This window comes from Erythrolamprus reginae, chromosome 5, assembly GCF_031021105.1.
Source record: "Erythrolamprus reginae isolate rEryReg1 chromosome 5, rEryReg1.hap1, whole genome shotgun sequence".
Classification (NCBI taxonomy): Eukaryota; Metazoa; Chordata; class Lepidosauria; order Squamata; family Dipsadidae; genus Erythrolamprus; species Erythrolamprus reginae.
Genome location: NC_091954.1, coordinates 24893562 through 24921446, shown reverse-complemented (window position 1 = coordinate 24921446; position 27885 = coordinate 24893562). Strand labels below are relative to the sequence as shown.

Below are 27885 nucleotides of genomic sequence, written 5' to 3'. Positions count from 1 at the left end.
AAACAGGCAAGTGGCTGAGGTATCCCCCCACCCCCCGAGGCTCCAATCCTGATATTAATTCTTGTATTTCTGCATCCATTCAAGCACATCGGGATAGAAGCGTTGGGGGGCATCCAGACCCCAGATTGGATCAAAATGTTCCCAGTCAGGAATAACCTTATAGAAAACTACATGAGGGATTCGAGTAAGCAGTGATTCAATATTACGTTCGGTTGTAGCAATATCTTTCCCTCCACTCCACACGGTTACTGGTGCTCTTACATCTTCTAGTTTATAAAATGGAGGTTTTGTCTGCAGATGAAAAGAGAACAAGAAAAGAAACAAAGAATGTGATTTGGGAGTCCCCCCACTGGGCAGAGAAGGTACTTAGTGGGTTCATGATAGCTGGTTAAACCATTAATGCAGGCATCTCTGAAAATTATATGTTAATCACAACAGGACTATGACCGGTGAGGTATTGCCAATTAGTGGCACCCAGAAAGGCAGTAGATTTCACTAATGTCTTTGCTTAACAACCATTGACTATTAATTAGTCAATATAAGATCGCACAGAGTTGGCTTCTATGTATCTCATTGACTGAGCAATGTAGGTTGGCGGGACCGCGGGGGAGGGCCTTCTCTGTAGCTGCCCCAGCTGTGTGGAACCAACTACCCCCCCTGATGTCCGTACTGGTCCCAATCTACAGGCCTTCCGAAAGGCTGTTTAGAGCTGGCTTTGTTGGCAGGCCTGGGGACTGGGAATTTTAGCATCCACCATGGCTGAGTTATGTTTGATTGGTATGTATGTTGTCTGATAGACTGCATTTCTGGGTTTTATAATGGGGTTTATAGTTTTAGCATGAATTTTATAATTGAGATTTTTATAATTTATTGCTGATATTTGACTTTTTTTTATTTCGTATTTTATTTGTATTGTTGTAAGCAGCCCTGAGTCCTACGGGATTGGGTGGCATAGAAATTGAATAATAATAATAATAATAATAATAATAATAATAATAATAACAATAATAACAATAATAATAATAACAACAACAATAACAACAACAACAACAACAATCCTAACAGTTTTCCATCATCTTTTCCTATGGTCTTGCATAGTAGTATCTTAATTTCAGAGGTTTAAGGAAAGCTAAAATCCAAAATTAAGACACCATCATCTGGCTGCATGATTGCAGAGGTTGGAAAGAGCTCACTAACCAAGACAGTAAATGCTATAACAATAGCAACAGCATTTTGGCTTATATACAGCTTCAACTTGCTTTACAGTAATCTCTGAGCAGTTTACAATGTGAGCATGATCTGACAATAATCTGATTCCTCATTTCACTGATCTCAGAAGGATGGAAGTCAACCTTAAGCCCTGTTAGGACTAAACTCCTGACTGTGGGCAGAGTTAGCCTGAATATAACAATCTAACAACTATGCCACCAGAGTTCCTCCCGTATTATGCTGATATTAATTGAGTCATGGAAAATCTCTTGACTCTCTCTGACGATACTAAAGTTGGATGAGGCTGGGAAATTATTTCAGGATCTGAAGTTTTCCTAGTGAAACATGGCATCTTTATTTTTTCTTTGTGTGTGTGTGATTGATTGATTGATTGATTATCAAGAGCTTATCTCAGTCTTAACAGTCTAGGCCAGGGGTGGGCAATTAATTTTTCCATGGGGCCACATGAGAAATTGGGATGGTTTTAGAGGGCCGGATTAATATAATTAACTGAGTTCTACCCAATACTGTATATTATTGGGTAGAACTGAGTTAATTATATTATAATTATAAATTATAATTATATTTTATATATATTATACATATATAATAATATATTATAATTATATTATAATGATAAATTAATTGCCCACCCCTTCCTTCCTTCCCTCCCTCCCTCCTTCCTTCCTTCCTCCCTTGTTCCCTCCATTTCTCCTTCCTTCCTTCCTTCTCCAAATGGAGAGAAGCTTCTGTCTGATTTTCTCTGCCTTTTATTTCTGCTTTTGGGCAGTTCTTTGCTTCTCTTTCAAAATATGCCTTTCATGTGCCTCTCTTCAACTGACCTACATTGTCAGTTGAAAAAATATAGTGGAGGCTTTGCCTGAAAGTAGCTTTGGATTCCTTTTCTTCCTCCTCCCCACTCCCCCGCCCGAGAGGTGGGGTGGTGGGGTTTGCTTTAAATTTCTTGGAAAAGCCAATGAAACCAATGAACAATTTAAAAAATGAGCATTTATTGGACTTTTTGCAAAAGGACATGGAAAGATACTTACTCCTTCCTTCCTTCTTTCCTCCCTCCATTTCTCCTTCTTTCTTTCCTTCCTTTCTTCCTTCCTCCCCCATTTCTCCTTCCTTCCTTCCTTCCTCCTTCCTTCCTTCCTTTCTCCTTCCTTCCTTCCTTCCTTCCTTCTTTCCTTCCAACCTCCGCAGGCCAATCACACACAACAGGCGGGCTGCATCCGGCCCCCGGCCTGCACTTTGCCCAGGTCTGGTCTAGGCCAGTGATGGCGAACCTATGACACGCGTGTCAGCACTGACACGCGTAGCCATTTTTGGTGACACGCGGCTGCTCCCGAATCTCCCCTCTACTCTGCTGCTGAGAGTCTGGCGGTGGCAAGGAAGAAAGCCAGGGGGCGGGGAGGAAAGCACCCTATGGCAGAGCAGCAGCAGTTCCTCTCCCTGAAGGCAAGAAAGAAATTGGCCAATTGCAGGCCCGCTTTCCTCCCCGCCCCCTGGCTTTCCTCCTCCTCCTCCTCCAGACGCTAAGCTGCAGACTGTATTGGTCCCTTCAGTGCCGCTTTTTTGCTCCTTCACCGCCCCGCGAGAAGCCTGGAAACTCTGCATGAGCGGCTGGAGGGGACCGTAAGCAAGCCATCAGGACCCCCACACACTAACTTGCTGACGGCCATGCTGTCCCGGATCGTGGTGAGGGGAGCTCTTCTCCCGCCAAGTGACGGCGAGGCCCTCCCAATGCTTGCCCGCCCAGGCCCCGCACTTGGAGCCGGGGCGACGGGCCTAGCCTCAGCTTACTTGGCCCCAGCGCGGCCGAAGCGTGGGGCGGAGTAGGCGGCGGCTGCTTCAGGCCCGCCCCCGAGCTGAGCTTCCTTTGGCTTCCTTCGAGGCAAAACTGCAAAGCTCACCTGCTGCCTCGAAGGAAGCCAAAGGAAACTCAGCTCAATGAGGATCGGCTGTTGGTCTCTTCAAGCTGCTGCCGCCCACTGCGGAGATCCCTTCGCCCGAACAGAGGCGGCGGCGGCAGGTTCAAGGGACCAACAGCCGGTCCTTTTTGGGGCTGCGTTGTTGCAGCGTCTGAGGCTGCCGCCTCCGCCTCCAGGCGAAGGGATCTCCGCAGTGGGCGACAGCGGCAGGTTTAAGGGACCAACAGCCGGTCCTTTTCGGGGCTGCGTTGTTGCAGCCTCCGAGGCCACCCACCGAGGAGATCCCTTCGCCTGGAGGCGGAGGCAGCGGCGGCCTCAGACGCTGCAACAACGGAGCCTCGAAAAGGACCGGCTGTTGGTCCCTTGAACCCCCCGCCACCGCCTCTGTTTAGCCCCCCCCCCAGGAAAGAGTTGCAGCAGGAAAGCAGCGCATTTGAAAAGCGCGCTGCTTTCCCGTAAAGCCGGCTTTCCTGGCTGGCACAGGGCTTTCCCGGGCAGCTGGCTTGAACCTTGTGCCGGTTAGCAAAGCCGTCTGCCCGCCGGAGACGTGGAGAGAAAGAAGGGAAAAAGAGGGAGGGAAAGAGGAGAGGAAAGAAGGAGGGAAGGGAGAGAAAAGTGAACGAGAAGGAGAAAGGGAGGAAGAGGGGAAGGAAGGAAGAGATAAAGGAGAAGAGGAAGAGGAAAAATGAGAGGAGGAGGAAGAGGAGGAAAAGGAGAGGAAGAGGAGGAAAAGGAGAGGAGGAGAAAGCGGAAGAGGAGAAGGAGAAGGAAGAGCAGGAGAAGGAGAACCAGAAGGAAATGGAGGAGATGAAGAGGAGAAAAATGAGAGGAGGAGGAAGAGGAGGAAAAGGAGAGGAAGAGGAGGAGGAAAAGGAGAGGAGGAGAAAGCGGAAGAGGAGAAGGAGAAGGAAGAGCAGGAGAAGGAGAACCAGAAGGAAATGGAGGAGATGAAGAGGAGAAAAAGGAGAGGAGGAGGAAGAGGAGGAAAAGGAGAGGAAGAGGAGGAGAAAAAGGAGAGGAGGAAGAGGAGGAGGAAGAAAAGCAGGAGAGGAAGAGGAGGAGAAAAAGGAGAGGAGGAGGAAGAGGAGTGGAGGAGGAAGAGAAGGAGGAGGAGAAAGAAAAGCAGGAGAGGAAGAGTAGGAGAAGAGTAGGAGAGAGGGAGAGGGAGGGGAAGAGGGGAAGGAAGGAAAAGAGAGAAAGAGAAAAAAGTGGAAGGAAGAGAGAAGGAAAGAAAGGAAGAGAGAGAGGGAGAGAGAGAGAGCAAGAAAGAAAGAGTGAGTGATGAGAGAGGAAGGAAGAGAGTGAGAGAGTGTGAGAGTGGTTTTTTTCTCAAGGTGACACACCACCTGAGTTATGCTCGGGTTTTTGGCAAATTTTGACACACCAAGCTGAAAAGGTTGCCCATCACTGGTCTAGGCAGTTCACAACTACAGACACTTATTACAGTTAAAGACCATCAATATAATAATAATAATAATTTTCAAAAACCAGAAAAACCAGAAAAACAGAACATCTAAGAACCGTTTCAGATTCTTAGAATCTAGACATTTTAGTATCTCTTTGATCCTAGTAGCAGATTCTTGGGTGATAAATGTAATCCTTGACTTAATCATGTAGTCCTTGACAGAATAAATTAGATCATGGAAACTCAACTCTCAGACCAATTGTTAGAAATTTCTACAATAGCTCAACATTCATCATGTTAGCATTTTATTGTCAATTACCAAGAAAGAAAGAATGCCTTTTTAATTCACTCAACATCTAGTCCCTTAAGGTTATTCAGAAAAGGCTACATTTCAATAGCTTTCCGATGTTTTTGCCAGTTGTTAAGTTGGAGGGTTTGAATGAAGAGGCAGGACTCCAGCATAGTGACTCTTTATTGCAAGTACAGTGGTACTTCTACTTAAGAACGCCTCTACTTAAGAACTTTTCTAGATAAGAACCTGGTGTTCAAGATTTTTTTTGCCTCTTCTTAAGAACCATTTTCTACTTAAGAACCTGAGCCTGGAAAAATTTCCCAGGAAATTTGAGAGTGGCACGAAAGCCTGGCCAGTTTCCTGCCATTCCCCCTTTAATCCCGTCCACCTCGGGCTTTTCTGGGCCTCCAGAGGAGCCTTTCGGTGGTGCTTAAGGAGGCTTTGGCAGTCCAGAGCAATTGAAGCATTGTCCTTTCTCTGGGCGCTTGGAGAGGGAATAAACCTCTGCCAGCGCCCAAGGAAAAGAAACGCTCTCTTTGCTCTGGGCAGCTCAGAGCGAACGTAGCGTTTTCCTTTTTCTCGGCACTTAGAGAGGGAATAAACCACTTCACTGTAGTGAGTCCTTTGCAATGCCTCCTACACACCTGGTGCGAGGTTGCCTCCTGGAGCATCTGAGCATGGAAAGGCAAAAGGGGGCACTTTGCCCTGGCCAAATCAACTCGGCTTCAGCCAAACTGAGGAGTCACCACAGTGAAGGAAAGGCGCTGGCTACAAAACGAGCAAGCAAGAGAAAAGAGGGGAGCCCTTCAGCATGGGAAGGAAGAGGAAGCAGGTAACAACAGCCGCCTTTCGGTCAAAGAAGCAAGAGGTTCCCCCCTCTTGCCCACTGGGTTTCTCTCTCTGGCACAGTGTATGGGAAGCAGCCTTGCACCCGGTGTATGGCAAGCGCGTGCTCCTCTTCGTCGCTTCAGAGTCCCTCTTTCTTTTTTTAAGCCTCAACCCACCTTCTTTCTTCAGCAGCGACTGTCCTCCTCCTCTTCTTCCTCTTCCTCCTCCCACCCAAATTCCGAGCTTTTATTTCTTTCCTAATGGGTTTTCACATATTATTTGCTTTTACATTGATTCCTATGGGAAAAATTGCTTCTACTTACAAATTTTTCTACTTAAGAACCTGATCACGGAACGAATTAAGTTCTTAAGTAGAGGTACTACTGTACAAATAGAAGCCGTACCCAACCTAATGTCTGCCATGACATTGCTTAAGTGGGGTCTTGTCTCTAACCCCCAGTGTGACTGTGGTGCTCCTTGACAAAATATCTACCACATTGTGTCTGAATATCCATCAAGAAATTGCAATGTCTGATGTTTTTCAACATAGACTACCGTGTCCTTGAATGGCTGGGTGGACTGGACATTAACATTTGAACTACTATAAGTCCATGCATTTTCTATACACTAAATAAATAAATTATACTTGGAGCTCCACCTTGTGGTTACAAATGTCCCTTTGTGAGACTCTGGAGAAGATCTGTAGAGATTCTCAGTCATCCAGGTCATGGTTGTCCCAAAAGTGTTTTTTCAGGAGGCAACTGGACTTTGTTGTTGTTGTTGTTTTGAAGATGTTATGCTTCTCAACCAAGAAGCCTCCAACAGAATAGTGGGGAATGGAAGGAAACACTACTCGGGTGATCTTGAGGACCACAGATAAATCTCCAAGTGCTTTAATGACCCTCTAAAAGAATGAAAATGACCAGCTGTCTGCAAGGGATGTAAATCTTTCCATTCCCCATTATCCTGTCAGCCCTGAAGAAGCATTTTGGGTGAAGCTTCTTCTTCAAAGAAAAAAGAAAGAAAGCCCAGTTACCTCCTGAAAAAGCACCTTTGGGAGGACTGTGGAGAATATTATGTTTTCTAAAAGATTTAAAATGGAAGGATACAAAAATCGAATGGTTATATATATAAATTTGTAGAACTCGCTTTTCAACTAATGTCGGTATTTTTAGTTCGGAGATATTCACAGTTGATAGATAAATTATAGGAAATCAACAATATTTAACTAGCAATTAAAAAAACCCTGTCAAATCCTTATCATCATTATATTTTTACTTACCATATTGTATATCTCTATGTTTCTCTGCTTATAGTCATAATATTTAAATTCGCTAGAGCGCATAACCTACAAGGGAAAAAAAACATTATTCACAATTTAAAAATTAGTTTTGAATATTTGATATTAAGAAATATTAATAAGATATATGAACAAAATATGTATGCACAATATTTTTCTTCTGGCATTTGCAAAGTTTGAAAAGCTTTTATTTCTTTAAAGAAATAAAAGCAGTTAATATAGTGAAAAATAGTAAAATGTTTACTATTTTATCTTACTACGATAAGTACCACAGAAATTTTAAAACTTTAAAGATATAAAACTCATAAAAGGAAGTAATCCAAATATATTCTATAGGATCTAGATTTAATCATATTTATTTTCATTTATCAAATGTATATAGCTACCTGTCTCACAAATGGATCTGTGAACAGTGTACAATTCAAAACAAGGAAAAACAATAATGTAGAATAACTAGGGCAGTGATGGCTAACCTTTTCCGGACCAAGTGCACACGCATGCTCAAACCCCCAAAATGTAATGCATGTGCAGCCCTGTCCATGTAACCCACCCCACACATGTGCCCTGCCCCCGCATGTACCCTCCGCATGTACCCTCCGCATGTACCCTACCCAGTGTATGTGCACATGCCCCCTGCACATGCCCCACACCATGCATGCATGTGCATCCCTCACCCATGCATGCACAAGCACCCGCCCTACATGTATCCTGCCCTTGTGCATGCACACACAGCCCCCACACATGCACTCCACCCTCTGTGCATGCGCAGAAGCAAAAATCATGCTAGGGGATACGCACAATGTATCACGATATGCATGCAGTGCACCGGTAGGACAGTAAGAGGAACCTGCCCGTGATGCATGCGAGGCAGAGACATTAAGACCAGCTGGCTGTCGGGAGGAGCGCACACATGCCTGGGGTGCTGAACTGGGGCAATGGCTTGCATTCCCACAGAAAGGATGCCATCTCTAGCACATATGCCATAGATTTGCCATTATGGATCTAGGGATTTTCATATTTTTAAGGTACTAATTATTAGTTTGTGTTACTGTTTTCTTTGATTGCATTATTATTATTGTTATTATGTACACAATAATGTGAAATTACAGCTGTCAGTTCTTTTAACCATGTAATATTTTGCCTTGCCATGTCTGTTTTCTGTTCCTCATTCAAACTTTGTTGTAGGCCAGTTTGATCTCTTTAATATTCAGTAATCCTTCAAGGTATACTAGCTTCAGTAGATATTCTTCACTAGACTGCCAATATTTTTCCAGTGCCCTTTTATTTTTTTCAACTGCCTGATGTACTTGCAATATTCCAAGCCCACATATTTTCCTTGGTAAATTGAGCCAGACAGCATTTCTATTAGGATGAAGGCCATGCTTTACTATCATTGGTTTCTGGTCTCCTGATCCCATAGGTTCTACTTCTGATTCCAGACCATTATTTCAGCTGTGTATCTAATGACTGGAATAGCCCAGATGTTTTTTGCCTTGCTGGAGTTTCCTCAACTGGCTTTGAATACAGTAGTAGCTCTAGATACGAGCTGCTCCACATGCGAGTATTCCAAGTTACGAGCTGCGACGCGAGCGAAATTTCTGTTCCACATCCGAGCTCAAATTTGGGATACGAGCCGAGCTTCTGCTAGGTGGTGCAAGAATCCTTGCTTCTGGTTATCTCGGCACGAAAAACAAAGTCTAAAGGCATTCGTTCGAGATGCGAGTTGATAGACTTACGAGCTCGGGTCTGGAACGAATTAAACTCATATGTCGAGGTACCACTGTATAAAGAATATTTTGCGATCTTTTTCACTCTTATGATATATTCATTGCTAAACTTCTTCATTTTAATATCCTACATAATACTGGTTTCTAGGGGGCCCAAGATTTTTAAAATTTGTTATTTTTATTTGTTTATAATATAAAATACAAAAAATATGAAAACAAATAGGAAAATAGGGGAGGGAAAGTAGTGGAAAATAATTTGTGAAGTGCTAATAGTAAAATCACTTCCATAATAATGAGGTGTTTGTTCTACAATATTGATTCTATTTCCCTGGAATTAGAACCGAAGACATTGAATTGGTTCAATTGCTTTGGTGGTTAGAGTGCAGTATTGCAGGCTCCTTCTGCTGCCTGCTGGTGGCCCGCAAATTGGCAGTTCAAATCCTACCAGGCTCAAGGTTGACTTAGCCTTCCATCCTTCTGAGGTGGGTAAAATGAGTACCCTGATTGTTTGGTGGGGGATGCTGACTCTGTAAACTGCTCAGAGAGAGCTGTAAAGCACTGTAAAGTGGTATATAATTTAAGTGATATTTCTATTAGTGATGGTTTTCTTTTTAAAGTCAATACTCAAACAGGGACTGACTACCACAAGACATTGTTATGTTAAAATTACATGACTGACCAACCAACAAATAAATACCCCTACTTATCATGTCTTTTGCACTCAAACAAACCATTTAATTAAGCATAAAACATTTATATATCAATTTTGATTTGCCTTAAAAATAACTCACAAACTTAAATAGTACTATACCTGACTCCAATGATTCACATTTTTTACAGATGTATAATCAGGAAAGCTACTAATATATACATCTGCCCGACTCTGAAAAACAAGAAAAAAATGTACACATTTACAATTTTTACAATACAGAGGTATTTTTTTACAGTTACATTGTCATAAAATAGAAGCAAATGAGCTAAAACTGTTTTCCCCCATCCCATATCTCAGTTTTCCAAAATAAATTTGCACACAACCACAAACAATAGGAAAACCCTATTGGGGAACAGGTGAGTGACTTCCCATTACGCCCCTTTAAAAGGACTCCCTAAATTTTTGCAATAATTGTCCCATCACCAAAACTTTGATGATCACTGAGAGCCTATATACTACTTTGGCTCTTTGTTCTAACTCAATGTACTCTTAGTAACTTTTACAGCTACAGTAATAAGTTGTGGATGCACAGACATGAATGTGACTGGTCAACTATTTGATGATTAATTACACTAAACTTATTATATTCATCAGAAATGATTTGGAAGAAAACTCCCTGCATTCAGGAGACACCCAACTTCCATTTTTATAATTGGGGGGGGGAGATTTGGAGAGGATGCACAAACTATTGCAGTGGTTATCCACTTTAGCAATGTAGGGTCAACCAGAAACACAAATAACATCCTATAATTCCTCTGTTTTACAAAATCATGACAGATCAGGGGGATGTTGTTATTTGTAAAAAAACATATGTGGTGTAATTATTTAGATTTTGGATTAGATAGCTGGTGAGGATTCAGATCAAGTTGTTCTCAGCTCAAAGATAATTTGGGTTAACAATGATTTCTCCATTATCTCACACAGTGCTACAAGCTGGGCATTAGCAAGTGAAGAGCCATGTGGGCAGCAATGAAGGGTTTGATTGTGTATCTGCATTGGTGTTGCAGATTGTACAAGTACATGATGTTGCAGATTGTATCAAAGGGATAGAACTTGGATTATATAATTGTGTGCATCATCTTAGCTCACTAAGCTTCCTGCTGTCACCCTGGTTGTAGAGTCTGACAACATGTTCAACAACAGGCAGGAGGTTCATTGGTTAGCATTAGGCCAATTGTTAACTTTTAGGTGAAACTATGACAGGATTAGTTAGGTGGAGAAATACTGTGAGGTGATGGGGAAAGCATGCTTGTTGCCTGAAGTCCTGGAGCTGAGTAAATCCACCATAAATATTTTATTATTGCAACAGATAGACTACCATTATTAGTTTGATTTACATTCCAATTCCTATTTTTCCTAAAACTACACTATGTTACCTGTAGAAGAATATACATGGTGTAATTATTTAGATTGTTGTTGTGTCCTACCCATCGTGATCCCATGCTGAAATGCACTACTGTTAAAGTATTATCCTAGCCTTTAGCTTTCTAATTTAGTCTATCCTATCTGGCTAACACCTACTCTGCTTATAGAAAATTTAAATAAAAATAGAGCTTACTTACCACATTTAGGTTTTTCTCATTATAGCCACCTGTAAAGAAAATTAACTGGAGGCAGAGCTGGTCAATTCCTGAATAGCTGCATGCATAGGTCATGGTAGTTTTTAGTCTCTCATTAATAAGGGAAAATTCTTTAGAGCCCCATATTAACTGTAAAACAAAAATGGCCCATGAAGAGAAAGAAACCTTGCAATTCTAAGCACATCCCTCCTTTTCCAACATGAACTTTACTTTTACCTACGTTATCATTGGAAGTCCTTCTCTAGACTTCCTGCACTCTATCCTTTTTTCATATCTATCTATCTTCTCTATCTATCTATCTATCTATCTATCTATCTATCTATCTATCTATCTATCATCTATCTATCTATCTATCTATCTATCTATCTATCTATCTATTTAATTATTTATTTGGACTTAGGTGCTGCTCCCCTCCGAAGATTCGGGGTGGCTTACAACATATAGAAGAACAATAGAAAACATCCTAAATCCAAACTTAAAATTAATCTAACTAATCTAAAACCCCAAATCTTTAAAAACCAATCACTCTCATTCAGACAGTCAGATATACATTCCATTCATCGGCGAGGGGCTAATGTCTAACGGCCCCAGGCCTTTTAGCACAAGTGGGTCATAACCAACACTTTGAATTGCGTTTGTAAACTAATCGGCAGCCAATGCAGCTTGCAGAGTGCTTGAGAGACATAGGTGTACCTAGGAAGGCCCAAGACTGCTCATGCGGTTGCATTCTGCACAATCTGTAGTTTCCGAATGCTCTTCAAAGATAGCCACATGTAGAGAGCACTACAATAGTCAAACCTCGAGGTGATAAGGATGTGAGTGAAATGTGAGAAGAGACTCCTGGTCCTGATGGTAGCTGACCCCATGTTGTCGGATGATCTCACCCAGAGGTTTCATGGAGATATTAAACAACAGGAGTGAGAGGACCGACCTGAGGAACCCCACAAAGAAAGGACCAATGTAGTTATGTTATAGGATTTGCTCATCTTGTGATTTCTATTTGGTTTATCTCACGAGGCTGATTTCAATTTTGCAGACCTGAAAGAACAAACCTTCTCTTCCTTCCCCAACTCACATATCCTTTACATAGTTACCATTTGTTAATGTATGAGCAGAGTAATCCTTATCAAGATTGTGCACATGCAGAAACTTTTAGATTGAGATTAATTGTGAATAACTAGTCAGCTACACATATATTTACTTGAATTAAAATTTACTTTGAGAAAGAACATATTCCTGTAAAATAATCTAAGGTCATATACCTAATAGTCAGAGCAACACATAAAATATTACCAAGTACATAGTCTTTCTTACCATGTTTTTGTCTTTGTCATAATCAGCAAACAAAGATATCAAGCCTAAACACATTGTACATTAATTGTGAGTAGCCAGCAGACAAAGAGAAAACAGAGTGACTCAGAGAAATAAAACTCTAGCTCCCTCTTGTGCCAGTGTGCAATACCTGCAGCCAATATATTACCAACCCAACCATTATTGATAGGTGTCAAACTCAATTTCATTGAGGACTGCATCAGGATTGTGTTTGTCCTCAGGGTGGCGGGTTGGCTATGGTCAGGGTGGGTGTGACCAGTTCAATGTCAATTGTGTCAAGTGTGCCTGTGGTGGCCCAATCACTCTTCCAGTGAAAATGAGCTCTCAGGGTCCTGAGATGGTTTCCTGCAACCCTCTGCCAGAGAAAACATTTTCACTGGCAGAGGCACCATGGGCTGGTCCTTCACTGTTTCCAGGTTTGCCCCACAAGCCAGAGCTAAGCACCTTGCAGGCTGGATCCAGCCCATGAGGCTTGAGTTTGACCTCCCTGGCATAGAGCAAATGGAAATAAATAAATACCTACTTTTTTCAGTCCTTCCGGTATTATTCCAAGTATATGAAATGTCCCTTTTATACCTTCCAGATTATAGCCAGGTGTGAGGGCTAAAAATAATTTCACTTTTTCAGAGAAGTTTGGCAGGATTGCCAAAGTAACGAAACCTGCAAAAAGGAAAGAAGGAAGTAATCAAAAATATAGAATTGTAGGGACCATTCTAACCTTTTAAAAATAGAAAATATATTTTATTTTAAAAACCCTCTCTTTTTACAACCCTGTAATGCTTTAATTCGGGGTAGAATTGGGGTAACTGGATGGAGCTGATCATTTACTGGCTGGATCCCCATCCTGACGCCAGGCAGGATTCGCAGTAGATATTTTTTCTTTGTGCCCTAGAAAAGAAACATTTGCTACCTAGGATTGAAATGTTAACCTTCTAAGTGGGAGGTGAATATGGGCTATAATCAGCGTTCCCCGTAAGCTGCGCACGTGAGCCCGCGTGCGCCCCAAAATACAGTGACTCTTGATTTAAAGCATATGGTAAAAGCACTTAAATAATAACAGAGAAAAAAACCCAGCCCCCACCTGTTTTTATTAATAGTTATGTTTTTAGTTTTGCTGGTTGATTTAGTTTTAATAGTAATGGATTTTGGTTTTTTTTAATTATTAATTTCTTTTAATAAAAAAGAAGGGATTTTTTTCTTATTCATTCATTCGTTTATTCATTCGTTCGTTCGTTCGTTCGTTCGTTCGTTCGTTCGTTCATTCATTCATTCATTCATTCATTTATTTATTTATATGCCACCCAGTCCCAAGGGGACTGCCGCTCAGACACTATATTTTTCCGCCCACACTGAAAAAAAATTAGAGGGAACATTGGCTATAATATTAATTTTGATGATTGGTAAGTTATGTATGCTTGATTAAGGAATGGAGTTATTGAATAAGATTTTAATGAGAGATTTATAAGAATGTAAAGCTGAATGCATAACTGAGATTAGGAAACATTTATGATAGTTGACTAGAATGGAGAAAAAATGGCATTTTGGGAGAGTTGAATTATATTAGTGAGGAAGTGAAACAAATCTTAAAATTAGTAACAAAAGAGTGGACTTGGAAAATTAAATTACCGTATTTTTCGACGTATAAGACAAACCTTTTTATCTTCGAAAAGTGTTTTAAAAATTGGGTGTGTCTTATACATCAAATATTGGCAAGGTGGGACAGGAGGCAGCGGTGGTGGCAATTGCTGAGGCGGCTCTGGCGGCTTCCCTTCAAAGAGCAGCACCACCAGGAATGTCATTTCCACACTCCAGGCTGCCACCAAATCAGAGGAGGTTGGCAAACAGGCCCTGAAGGGGCAGAGCCATCGTCTGCACTGGTGCCATGTTGTTGGGTGGCGGGTTCGGCTTGGGCAAGCGGCTGTGGCAGAGGCCAGGCAGGTGCCACCTCTCTTGGAACAAAGCTGCCTCAGCCGGCCTGGATCGTCCGGCTGTATCCGCAGAGCGCTGAGGGGATGATGCAGAGCCTCTGAGGAAGCTTCCCTCAAAGGAAGCTGCAAGTTCAGCCTCTCTCAGCTTCCCTCCGAGGAAGGCAAGTGCCACTTCTCTCAGAGCAAAGCTGCCTCAGCTAGCCCTGATCATCTGACTGGATCCGTAGAGGACCGAGGAGATGCCCATCCATTGTCCACAGCTGCCACTGTGTGCCCACCTCACATGGCCAGTGGCAGTGTTCCTCGCAGTGTCCCTGCCAGCTGGGGTGGGCAGATCTGAGGACGCTTGGAGTGAAGCTGCCTCAGCCGAGCAAGGCAAGCCGTTGTGACAGAGGCCGGGCAGGTGCTGCTTCTTCCCAACTGAGACAGCTTCCCACCAAGCGCCCTTCACCAACTGCCACACCCTCCAAAAGGCGCCCTGAAGGTGGGTGATTGGTGTGGGGGCCAATGCAGCCAAGCCCCCAATCCAATCTCCCACCTTCAGGGTCACTTTGGGAGGGCACAGCAATCGGTGAAGGGTACTCAGTGGGAAGCTGCTTCAGCTGTGGATATGTGGCCACTGCCTGGCCCCTGGCACAGCTGCTTGCTCGAGCCACTTTTTTCAGCCAGTAGAGGAGGCTGAAACTACCGAAAATTGAAACCCTGGAAGAGGAAGTGAGTTTATGAACTGGCTTTCAGCCTCCCCAAGGCTGTTGCGAATTTTCTCTCTCAAATTCCAAAGGAGTTCATTTGACAATTTTTTCCCTCCAATTCCGTTTGGAAAGATCGCAGCCTTTATAATCATGCACAATGCACTCAACATTGCTGAAATGTTACCTACCAAGCCAAGCGAGATAGAAAACAATCTTCAATTAGAGCAAAAACAATAGTTCAAAACATCTAGCAATCCCCCAAGGAACTCTTAAGCGTCTCTGCAAAGGAAAGTCACCTTTAATGGTCCCATTGTTTTAATGGTCACCTCCACCTGATTTGCTAAAATACAACAACACTGTTTTGCAAAAAAAATGCAAGGGTCTCTGGTGGATGGGGCAAGAGGAAGGAAAGGGCAAGGGTCTTCAAATCTGGCAAGATTAAGGCTTGTGGACTTCAACTCCCATTCCTGAGGTAGCATGACTGGAGGAGGAATTCTGGGAGTCCCCTAGTCTTAAAGCTGTCAAGTTTGAAGACCCCTGAGTTAGGGGTTAGGAGTGCAAGGTTCTTCAAACTTGGCAAGATAAAGTCTTGTGGACTTCAACTCCCATTCCTGAGGTAGTATGACTGGAGGAGGAATTCTGGGAGTCCACTCACTAGTCTTAAAGCTGTCAAGTTTGGAATTTGGTTTAAAAAAGTATACATGGTTTTAAAAAGTATTCTGCTACAAAATTTGGTTCATAATATCTTTTTCCTTGTTTTCCTCCTCTAAAATCTATGTGCATCTTATACACTGGTAAGTCTTATACATTGAAAAATACGGTAATTAAGATGTTGAAATTGACTATTTGGGTCCTTTTAAGATTTTGTTTAGCTAGAGATTATTTTTATAATCTTGATTTATAATCTTGATAGATTTTGGATTAATGATTGGATAATTATTGTAAAATTGTAAAAATATTGTACAGATAGTCCTCAACGTAAATCTATCTGTTTAACGACTGTACGAAAAATGTGATTTATGGTTGTTTTTCACACAACCATCACAACATCTTCATGGTCATGTGACCAATATTTGGGTGCTTGGCAACTTGGATGTACTTATTATGATATATTTATGCACAGTGGTTAAAGTGCAGTATTGCAAGCAAACTCTGCCCAGCCAGAGCCTGAAGTTTGATCCTGATAAGTCTCATATTGATTCAGCCTTCAATTCTTCTGAGGTTGGTAAAATGAGTATCCAAATTGTTGGAGGCAATATGCAAATAATGCTTCTACATTGTAAAGCACCCAGAGAGTGCTGTAAAGCACTATGGGGTAATATATAAAATCTAAATGTTATTGCTATTATGTTGTAAGCTGCCCGGAGTCCTTGGAGAGGGGCGACATAGAATCCAATAAATAAATAAATTAAAACTATGGCCACTTGAAGCAGGCAAAATGGTGCACCTCCATGAAATCAAGGCCCACTCTGTAATGGCTGAAGTGGCCTTTGTAAATTCTTGACAGACATTTACATAGATGATCCAATATCTGTTTAAAGACTCTTAACCAGAGTAGATTTCAAAAACTTTGCAACAGAGATGTAGATTGCGGTGGTGTGTATATGTGTGTGTGTGTAAGAACATATGGACCAAATCCAATAAAAATAAACAGTCATTTTCTTTTAATTGCTCAACCCAGATGGAAAAAAGAGTGCTGCACCCTTGGTTGATAGACAGAGAAAAACAGTTTTATTATAAAATGATACCAAAACTATATTCTTACCTATTGATGCTCCTTGGGAATGGCCAACGTAATATAAAGATTCTTGTTTTGTTTCCTGTAAGATGAAGTTTACTGTTGCTGGTACATCATAAATTCCCATTTCATGAAAACTGTAACACGAAAATACATACAAATCAACCTGTAAAAATACTCACCTAGATTACCATCTTTGGACTATAGGATCACAACACTTAATCAAAGGCCATTGAGCAAGATGTCAGCAATGGTTCAAACCTCAACTAACACAAAGATATTCCAGTTTTTCCCATTTAAAAAAAGATAATTCAAACTAGATTTGCTCAGAAAAATGTCTGTTTCGCATTAGTGATAAAGTCAATCTCTAATTTCACCATTTCACAGTGAGGCATTTTATAAATTGAAAATTGCAATAAGAATGTATAGCTAGACCCTGGCTGATACAGTGGTACCTCTACTTACGAACTTAATCCATTCCGTGACTAGGTTCTTAAGTAGAAAAGTTTGTAAGAAGAAGCAATTTTTCCCATAGGAATCAATGTAAAAGCAAATAATGAGTGCGATTGGGGGAACCACAGGGAGGGTGGAGGCCCTATTTCCTCCCAGGAGATTCCTAGAGGCCCCACGGAGGCTTGTCCCCGCCTTTCAGGGCCGCCGATAGACGAGTACTACAGGGAGCCCCGTACCGGGCCTGGTGATTAGAGGGCCCCCACATTAACTCTGTCAATCAGAGCTTCCCTTCGGTAAAAGAAAAATAACCCGGATGAATGGACGTGAGGGAAACTCGAGGCACCTTCCCAAAGCAAAAGAAGGGAGGTTTGTTGTCGTGTGGGGCTGGTCTTCAGAACCCGGTTGTAACTTATACCAGCGTTTCCCAACCGGTGCGCTCCTGCTCGATGCCGCGGTTTTCGGCGCTCTCCTGCTGGGCCCCAAAGAAGGAAGGCAGGAAGAAGGAGAGCTTCATTCTTCGCGCCTTTTTCCCGCCTTCCTTCTTTGGGGCCCAGCAGGAGAGCGCCGAAAACCGCGGCATCGAGCAGAAGCCGGGGGACAGCTGCGAGCGGGAGCCCCAGGACGGAAGTACCGGCAGCGCCCCGCCCAGCTGGAACTTTCCTGGCGTCGGCGGCAAGTGTCCTTTGTGGCCCAGTGGGAGGGCACTGGTGGTAGGAGGGGTGGTGGCTGCAGCAGCCGCAGGCAGTCGCGGGGAGATGGCGGCGGCGAGAGAGAGCTCCAGGCGGCGGCAAGAGGGAGCGCTCTCTCTCTCTCTCTCAGCTGACTGCAAGCGAGAGCCCTGACGTGGCGGTTGGACGTGCTGCTGGACGTCGTACATGCTGGCGCTGCGGGCCTGGCATATACGGTGTCCAGCAGCACGTCCAGCTGCTGCCGTCAGGGCTCCCGCTTGCAGTCAGCTGAGAGAGAGAGAGAGAGAGAGAAAGAAAGACATATAAGAGAGGCAGAGAGAGAGAGAAAGAGAGACATAGCAAGAGAGGCAGAGAAAGAGAGACAGAGCAAGAAAGAAAGACAGCAAGAGAAGCAGAGAAAGAGAGATAGAGAAAGGGAGAGAGAAAGAGAGACATAGCAAGAGAAAAGAGAGACTTAGCAAGAGAGGCAGAGAGAGAGAGACAGAGCAAGAAAGAAAGACAGCAAGAGAGGCAGAGAAAGAGAGATAGAGAAAGAGAGAGAGAAAGAGAGACATAGCAAGAGAGGCAGAGAGAGAGAAAAAGAAAGAGAGACATAGCAAGAGAAAAAGAGAGACTTAGCAAGAGAGGCAGAGAGAGAGAAAGAAAGAGAGGCAGAGAGAGAGAGAGAAAGAAAGAGAGACAGAGAGAGAGAAAGAGAGAGAAAGAAAGAGAGATAGCAAGAGAGGCAAAGAGAAAGAAAGAGACATATAGCAAGACAGGGAAAGAGAGAGAGAAAAAAGCAAGAAAGAGATAGCAAGGGAGACAGAGAGAGAGAGAGAGAGCAAGGGAGAGAGAAAGAAAGAGGAAGGGAAGGAGGGAGAGAGAAAGAGAGCAAAAAAGAGAGGAAGAAAGAAAGAGGGATGGAGAGAGAGAAAGAAGGGAAGGAAGGAAAAGAGAGAAAGAGGGAGAAATAGAGCGAAAGGGAGGAAGAGAGAGGGGTTTTTTGTCCAAACTTTTCTTTAGCCCGCCCCCCCGCCCCCCCCTTTCAATGTTCCCCAGGATTTTGAAAATATGAATAATGTGCCGCGGCTCAAAAAAGGTTGGGAAACACTGACTTATACAACAATAGAATCCCTGTATTATCAGAGGGTCTCCAACCTTGGCGACTTTAAGACTTGCGGACTTCAACTCCCAGAGTTCCCCAGGCAGCTTCGCTGGCTGAGGAACTCTAGGAGTTGAAGTCTGCAAGTCTTAAAGTCGCCAAGATTGGAGACCTCCTGCTCTATCTACACTGCTCAAAAAAATAAAGGAAACACTTAAACAACACAATATAACTCCAAGTAAATCAAACTTCTGTGAAATCAAACTGTCCACTTAGGAAGCAACGCTGATTGACAACTTGGAGTTTATATTGTGTTGTTTAAGTGTTCCCTTCACTTTTTTTGAGCAGTGTACTTTGAAATTAACTTGGATACCACGGGCTCGTTCAGACCTGCATTCACCGATGGGCGTAAAAACTAGATCGAAAAGGATATTGAGATGTGAAGCAATATGAAATTGTATTTGGGTTTTTTTTAACAGCTCCTATTTTAATACCACTGATAACTACACAACCCCCTGGATAATTAGAATAGAATAACAGTGGGAAGGCACCTTGGAGGTCTTCTAGTCTAACCCCCTGCTTAGACAGGAATCCTACACTACTTCAGACAGATGATTTATTATGTAAACATTAAAAAAATAAGATAGTACATAATCTATCATTTTACAATATACTTATTTGTTTGTTTAAATTTTGTATTTGCATTTTATAAGACAAGCAACAAAACAACACAACATAACAAATACCACCCCGTCCCTTTTGAACTGTTATCCTCACAGTTCCTTCTTTATATAGTTATACGGCCTGTAACATCAGCGGTTATTATATGATTATTCTATAGTTCCAGTAAAACTAAGGTCAAGTTGTTGCTATCATAATCTTATGAATAAAGTTAATTCTGGGAACATCGGGTTTTATTTACAGCTATTTTCAGATGATTATCTAACATCTTCTTAAAAACTTTTAAAAAGTAGTTTTAAAATGGCGGGGGGGGGGCAGACACTTAGGCTGTATGGGGCCCCAAAATTCCTGATGGCGGCCCTGCCGCCTTTTCTGGTTACAGTTTCAGAGGCTTGAGATTGTAAGTGGAAAATGGTTCTTGAGAAGAGGCAAAAAATATCCTGAGTTTGTATGTAGAGGTGTTCTGAGATACAGGTACCACTGTACTACTATATTTCCCTGAAAAAGCTCCTTTCTTACATTTTTGGAACCTTGAATTAAATGCTTGGCCTTATTGCCTTGCACTTAAAAGCCTGATTGTCTTATCTGGGGAAAAATTGGGGGATATCTTATTTTGGGGAAAACAGGGTAATACCAATACCAATACCATACCATACCACTCATTTGACTTTTGGTCTACTTTTCTTTTTGTAGTAAATGACTCATTTAGGAGGAATATTAAAATATTAGTTTAGTTGTATGATAATGTAATTAAATGACCATATATAAGAAACATGTAAAATCAACATTTTCTGTATCCTTCACATCTTAGTTATTAAAGAATCATAGACTAACATACTTTGATATTAAAATTATGCAACACATGATAAATGTTAATCTCTTAAACATATCAAAACTGAAATAGTTTTTCTCCTTACATTGTGTATTCAAAATTTATATTTTGCCAAGAAAATTGCAAGGTATTTAATGAAGAAAACTAGTATGTCATTAAACAACGTTTTGTTTTTTAAAAAATTAAAATCCCTTTTGCACTAAAAAACTGATGTCTCACCAGTTCAGATATTTCGATATTGTTATTTTTGTGGCTGCTGCTAATTTGTTTTCTATTTGTACAGTATGTGTTTTCCCTTTGTGACATTGCTTTTTGAATAAACAATTATTGTATCCATGTTAGCTTGATTTATATTATAGAAAAATATTTATTCCTTAATTTACATAAACCCTACAACATCCTTTCCTAACAAACTGCAAGACTTTTATCAAACATGTTTACTATCAATTCTCCCTGGAATGTACCTGAATTCCCAGAATTCTTGTTGGTCAATGGAAAACTTCTTGTGTCTTCTAGACCAAGTGGTCCCTCTGATATTTATTATCCAGACATCATAGCCAGCATCTACTAGGAAAAATCCCAGGCTGTTGCTAGGAAGATTTGCAATCCAATATCTCCCATCACACAGAACACCATGTACCAATAAAACAATTGGTCTAGGGCTAGTCTCTGCAAAAGAATCCAAGAATACATGATTTATTGCATGTTATTTATAATTATAATGCTCCTCCAGAAATGAGTAACTACAATTTGTCTTGATTATACAGTCACACTTACATTAGGATTGTGTAGAGGTTTGTATTCAAATGACAAACTATAATTTTTACTTGTGAACCCTTTGTCGAGGGCACTCCATACCAAATGTGTCTCTTTTTAGGATTATGTGAACCCAGATTGCTGGGGCCAATATGATGACTTTGTAAACCACTTAGAGAGGGCTTTAAGGCATTGTGAAGCATTGTGAAATGTCTAAGTGCTATTGCTATTATGGGCCATCTGCAATGGCAGCAAGAGAATCCCAGGAACAGATGTAACTGCTTGTCCTGCAGAACAGTAATAAAGTTGCATAACAATCGAGCATATTAAATATGTAATAACAAATGGTGGGATTTAGTCAGTTTGCACCACTTTGGGAGAACCGATTATTAACTTTCTGAACAGCACCGCCACCCCTTGATTAAATAATATAGCCGCTCCGAGACCTCGGAGAGGGGCGGCATACAAATCTAATAAATTATTATTATTATTATTATTATTATTATTATTATTATTATTATTATCATCATCATCATCATCATCATCATCAAGAAGTGAAATATTGCAATATTTCAAACAGGAGCAAGCATTTACAGGCTTTATTATTTCATTTCATTTCATTATTATTTTATTTTATTTTATTTTATTTTATTTTATTTTATTTTATTTTACTTTACTTTATTTATTTATTTTATTTTATTTTATTTTATTTTATTTTATTTTATTATGTGTAATTCTATTCAATGTGGCCAAGGAGTCTAAGAGGATCAGGACAGATGGACTACATTCATTAGAATGATCAGTGCAGTTTCTATGACGCAGACTGTCCTATGACACAGACTGAAAGTAATGAAGATTATTCACTTCCACCAGGATGAAGGATAATGGACTCCCTATCAGTTTCTTAACTACAGTTCCTAAAGTTGGAGAGCAAGCTAAAGTTGGAGATGAAGTGAAAGTTTTCAAATGCAGATGAGTTAAGGAATGCCTCCTTTAAAAAAGACACCATCAAACTTTTTTCAAGTCGAATGGCAAAACTCCCCCACAGAGAAACCTTACCTATCTCCTGAATCTAACCACACATGCTCCACCAGAAACCTGCAGGAGCCACAAAGGGCATGGGCCCAGTCTACAGAGGTGGAGTTGATGCTACAGAGAAACCCAACATTTATTAGTTTCCACAAGTTCAAAAAGCTTTCAAACTGAACCACCCATAATAATGCATCACATTGCACAATTATTTGTAGAAATATAATACGCATGCCATTCATCTATGTTTTTTAAAAAAATTAACAGAAACTCTTTCCCAGTCAAAGCTGATTACAGTAACAGTTTTGTATTTCCCTTCCCAGAAGGCACAGTGAGATTTTCATGATTATATATACAGCAGGTAAGTAATCTGGAAATCTCATATCACAGACCTACCTTCCTTATCTGGATAGTTTTTCCCATGAGGAATTCTGTTTAACTGTAGGTAATAGCCATCATCAGTCAGAACTTCATACTCTTCACTTGGATATCCCCAATATTGGATGATTTCAGGCTGCAAATGAAATAATAAATTCTTGATCAACATGTAAGTTGTATACCTTTGTATATCATCTGTTCAGTAGCTTGAATATATTTCTATTGCCTACAGTTGACCTCTCCCCTTTTCTAAGAGGTCTGTAAGGGGCACATTGTGCCTACTGTCCCTGTCCTAATGGCCTATTGCCTTTTTAAAAACCATTACTTTCTACGTTAGAAACCTCAACGTTAGTGCCATTTTAGTACTAGATAAGGTTCAACATAGAAACAGAAACAGAAGACTGACGGCAGAAAAAGTCCTCATTATCCATCTAGTCTGCCCTTATTTCCTGTATTTTTATCTTAGGGCGGATATATGTTTATCCCAGGCATGTTTAAATTCAGTTACTGTGGATTTACCAACCACGTCTGCTGGAGGTTTGTTCCAAGGATCTACTACTCTTTCAGTAAAATAATATTTTCTCATGTTGCTTTTGATATTTCCCCCAACTAACTTCAGATTGTGTCCCCTTGTTCTTGTGTTCACTTTCCTATTAAAAACACTTCCCTCCTGGACCTTATTTAACCCTTTAACATATTTAAATGTTTTGATCATGTCCCCCTTTTCCTTCTGTCCTCCAGACTATACAGATTGAGTTCATTAAGTCTTTCCTGATACGTTTTATGCTTAAGACCTTCCACCATTCTTGTAGCCCCTCTTTGGACCCGTTCAATTTTGTCAATATCTTTTTGTAGGTGAGGTCTCCAGAACTGAACACAGTATTCCAAACGTGGTCTCACCAGTGCTCTATATAGTGGGATCACAATCTCCCTCTTCCTGCTTGTTATACCTCTAGCTATGCTGCCAAGCATCCCACTTGCTTTTCCTACCGCCCAACCACACTGCTCACCCATTTTGAGACTGTCAGAAATCACTACCCCTAAATCCTTCTCTTCTGAACTTTTTGCTAACACAGAACTGCCAATACAATACTCAGATTGAGGATTCCTTTTCCCCAAGTGCATTATTTTACATTTGGAAGCATTAAACTGCAGTTTCCATTGCTTTGACCATTTATCTAGTAAAGCTAAATCATTTACCATATTACAGACGCCTCCAGGAATATCAACTGTATTGCACACTTTAGAGTCATCGGCAAATAGGCAAACCTTTCCTACAAAAGCTTCCCCTATGTCACTCACAAACACATTAAAAAGAATAGGACCCAGAACAGACCCTTGTGGCACACTGCTTGTAACCAGGCTCTGCTCAGAATACTCGCCATTCACAATAACTCTCTGTTGTCTACTCTTCAGCCAGCTGCAAATCCACTGAACTATCCAGGGATTAAGTCCAATCTTCACTCATTTATGTATCAGCTCTTTATGTGGAACCGTATCAAAGGCTTTGCTGCAGTCCAGATAAGCAATATCCACGGCACCACCTTCATCCAACACCTTTGTGACATAGTCAAAGAAATCAATGAGATTAGTCTGACATGATTTGCCTTCAGTAAAGCCATGCTGAATTGGGTCCAATAAGTTATTGTTTTTTAGGTGCTGATTTATCCTCTTTTTGAGTAGTCTCCATGATTTTAACTATAACTGATGTCAAGCTAACTGGCCTGTAGTTACCAGCTTCTTCTCTACTGCCCTTCTTGTGGATAGGCACAACACTGGCCATTCTCCAATCCTCAAAAACATCTCCTGTTAACAGGGATTGGTTAAACAAATCATTCAGGGGGGTAGCAATGACAAATCTGAGTTTTTTAAGAACTCTGGGGTAGATGCCATCTGGACCCATTGCCTTATTTATCTTTAATCGTTCAAGTTCTTCTAAGACATCGGCTTCTAAGATCACTGGAGCTGAATCCGTACAGCTGGAAGCAATGCTATATCCATCTATAATATTTATATTGTAAGGTGTCTTTTGAGAAAACTGAACAGAAGTAGCTATTGAAATGGTCAGCGACCTCCTTATTCTCATCAATGCATGTATTATTCCCGGTACTAAGCTTCGTGATGCTGCAGTTTTTCTTCTTCCTTTCAGTAATATATCTGAAGAAGCTTTTATCCCTATTCTTTACAGATTTGGCAATTTCTTCCTTTAGCAGCATATATTATCTGTTTCGCCTCCTTCTGTCTCATTTTATACACCTCTCTGTCAGCTATACTTCCAGACTCTTTATACCTCCTATAGGCAGCCTTTTTTGCATTAACTATAGCCCTTACATCATTGCTAAACCATAGCGGTTTCTTCTTCCTTTTACCTTTAGTTATTTGCTTTACATACAGTCCAGTGGCCTTTAAGATGGCCTTTTTTAATACAGTCCACTGGGTGCTCGCTCCTGCCATTTTATCCCTCCCCTTTAATTCATTATTTAAATATTCCCCCATTGCATTAAAATTTGTTTTTCTGAAATCCAATACTTTGGTTGCAGTATAGGATTGCTCACAATCAGTTTTTACATCAAATCACAAACATAGATGATCACTGCAACCTAAATTTTCTCCAACCTTAACTTCTGAAACCCAATTCCCATTCATAAAAACTAAATCTAGAATATTCTCCCCTCTAGTTGGTGTCTTAACCAGCTGTGCAAGAGCTGCTCCTGTAAAGGCCTCTACTATATCCTTACTTTTGCATGTAACGGCACTGGGGATATTCCAGTCAACATCAGGCATGTTGAAATCACCCCTAACCACAATATCTCCTTTTACTGCCATTTGGGTAATTTCATCCACCATCTTGTTGTCATATTCCTCAGATTGCCCTGGAGGCCTATAGATCACCCCAATTCTAATGACAGAACCTTCTTTATTTTGCATGCAAACCCAGAGAGTCTCCAGATCTTTACATGTATTTTGAATTAGTGTTGTTTTTAAACTTTCCTTAACATAAATGGCTACTCCACCGCCCCTTTTCTCTATTCTATCCTTCCTATATCCTGGTATGGATATTTCCCATTCATTAGAATTTGTTTGTTTGTTTGTTTATTTATTTATTTATTTTGTCCAATACACAATACATATAGAAGAGAACGTATAAAAACCTGGAGAGGTCAATTGTGGATAGTCTAAGGGAGAAATGTGGGGGGTTAGGGGTTGACACTATTGAGTCCGGTAATGAGTTCCACGCTTTGACAACTCGATTGTTAAAGTCATATTTTTTACAGTCAAGTTTAATATTAAGTTTGAATCTGTTGCGTGCTCTTGTGTTGTTGCGGTTGAAGCTGAAGTAGTCATTGACAGGTAGGACGTTGCAGCATATGATCTTGTGGGCAATACTTAAATTGTCTTTTAGGCATCATAGTTCTAAGCTTTCTAGACCCAGGATTGTTAGTCTATTTTCGTAGGGTATTCTGCTTCGAGTGGAGGAATGAAAGGCTCTTCTGGTGAAATATCTTTGGACGTTTTCAAGGGAGTTGAAACACCATGTCTCAATTATGGCAACCAGATCCAAATTATCTCTAGATATTATGGCCATTAACTCACAGAGCTTGTTGCTCAAGCTTCGAGCATTCGTGCACATTACCCAAAGAACATTATTTTCATTATTAGTTTACCCCTTATCATCAGCAACTACATCTATTTTATTTACAGCTCCCTTTTCATAAGCTTCCAGAAACTGATTTATCCTCATTGGTCGGGGACAGAAATCATCCACATCAGTTACATCTCTGTCCCCTTTACCTAGTTTAAATGCCTGTCCAAAAAAGTTTTGAACTCCTCACCGAGCACCTGGGTACCTCTGTATGATGGATGCAAACCATCCCTCTTAAACAACTCCCTATTATTAGACCACCTACTGACATCATGACTTACATAGACAAAACCTTCAGCTTTACACCACTGCCTTAACCACACATTAAACTCTCTGATACAAGTTGTTTTATCCTCCTGGCCACAAACCGGTAACACCTCTGTTATGTTTATATAAACTACTATCATATACAGTAATACCTCATGATACGAACTTAATTGGTGCAAGGAGGAGGTTCGTAAGACGAAAGGTTCGTAAGACGAAACATTGTTTCCCATAGGAAACAATGTAAAGTCAATTAATCCGTGCAACCAAAAAAACCCCCGCAAAAAAACGGCTTTCGGCGACTGCTGGGAAGCCGTGCGGCTGTTTTAAAAGGTGACAGCCAGCCTGGGGGGCTTCCCAGCACCCCCCCGAACCCGGGTTCGGGGGGTGCTGGGAAGCCCCCCAGGCCGGCTGCGACCTTTTAAAACAGCCGCGCCGCTTCCCAGCTGTCTCCTGAAGCCGAACGCCAAAGCCGAACTTCCGCGTTAGGTTTCGGGAGACAGCTGGGAAGCGGCGCGGCTGTTTTAAAAGGTGACAGCCGGGCTGGGGGGCTTCCCAGCAATCTCCCGAACCGAACCCGGGGTTCAGAAAAATTTTGCCTCTTCTTACGAACTTTGTTTGAGTTACGAACCGGCGTTCGGGAGGCTTCTGGGCTTCCCAGCAGTCTCCGAACGCCGGTTCGTAATTCGAAAAAAGTTCGTAAGAAGAGGCAAAAAATTTTTGAACCCCAGGTTCGTATCACGAGTTGTTCGTAAGACGAGGGGTTTGTATCTTGAGGTACCACTGTACTTGATTGATAAATACATAAATACATACATACATACATACATACATACATACATACATACATACATACATATCTTTATGGCTTCATCTTCAGATTTAATGACTTAGCAATTTTGGAAAAATGAATCCTGATGGAACATGCAATAATTAGTTACAACTAAAAAAATTCTAGCTGGACCCCCTTCTTTGAGTTTAGTTCATATGCCCTCATTGGACAAAAAAACCCTCTCTGAGTTTGGAAAGCTATGTCTTCATAACTGTCTCCACATCAGGTTAAGCTCCGCACAACGTTCGCATTTTTATGTATTTACATTTAGACGTAATGTTACCTTGAGGTAAATGAAAATTGAATTCTATTTTTCAAGGTAGCCATTCTTTCTTTTCTGGTACGAATGCTGTAGTGGGAAAATCTTTCTTCCTGTCATGTGGTGGAGGAGGAGGAGGAAAGAGGGGAGGGGGAGATGAGTCAATCTACTTGATTCATATCAACAACTTACAATTGTCATGAATCCTTGAGGATTCAAATGCCTTCTTCGGAAGGATTCTTCTGAATTTTTAGGCTCCTGGAGTAAGCATACCATTGCCAGAAACAGCCACATCCCACCTGCATGGAGAG

At 41.3% G+C, this 27885-nt stretch overlaps 1 protein-coding gene across 1 annotated transcript; it reads right to left on the bottom strand.

Moving 5' to 3' along the window:
* Window positions 1-54: 54 nt before the first annotated feature.
* LOC139168385 (putative lysosomal acid lipase/cholesteryl ester hydrolase) lies at window positions 55-27868 on the bottom strand. The gene is made up of 9 exons (XM_070753964.1): window positions 27767-27868; window positions 22591-22712; window positions 20878-21075; window positions 16705-16814; window positions 12843-12979; window positions 10970-11116; window positions 9507-9578; window positions 6951-7016; window positions 55-291 (listed from the first exon to the last, which is right to left on the bottom strand). Exons 1-9 carry the CDS (start codon window positions 27866-27868, stop codon window positions 55-57), a joined length of 1191 nt encoding a protein of 396 aa, XP_070610065.1.
* Between the last annotated feature and the right edge of the window lie 17 nt (window positions 27869-27885).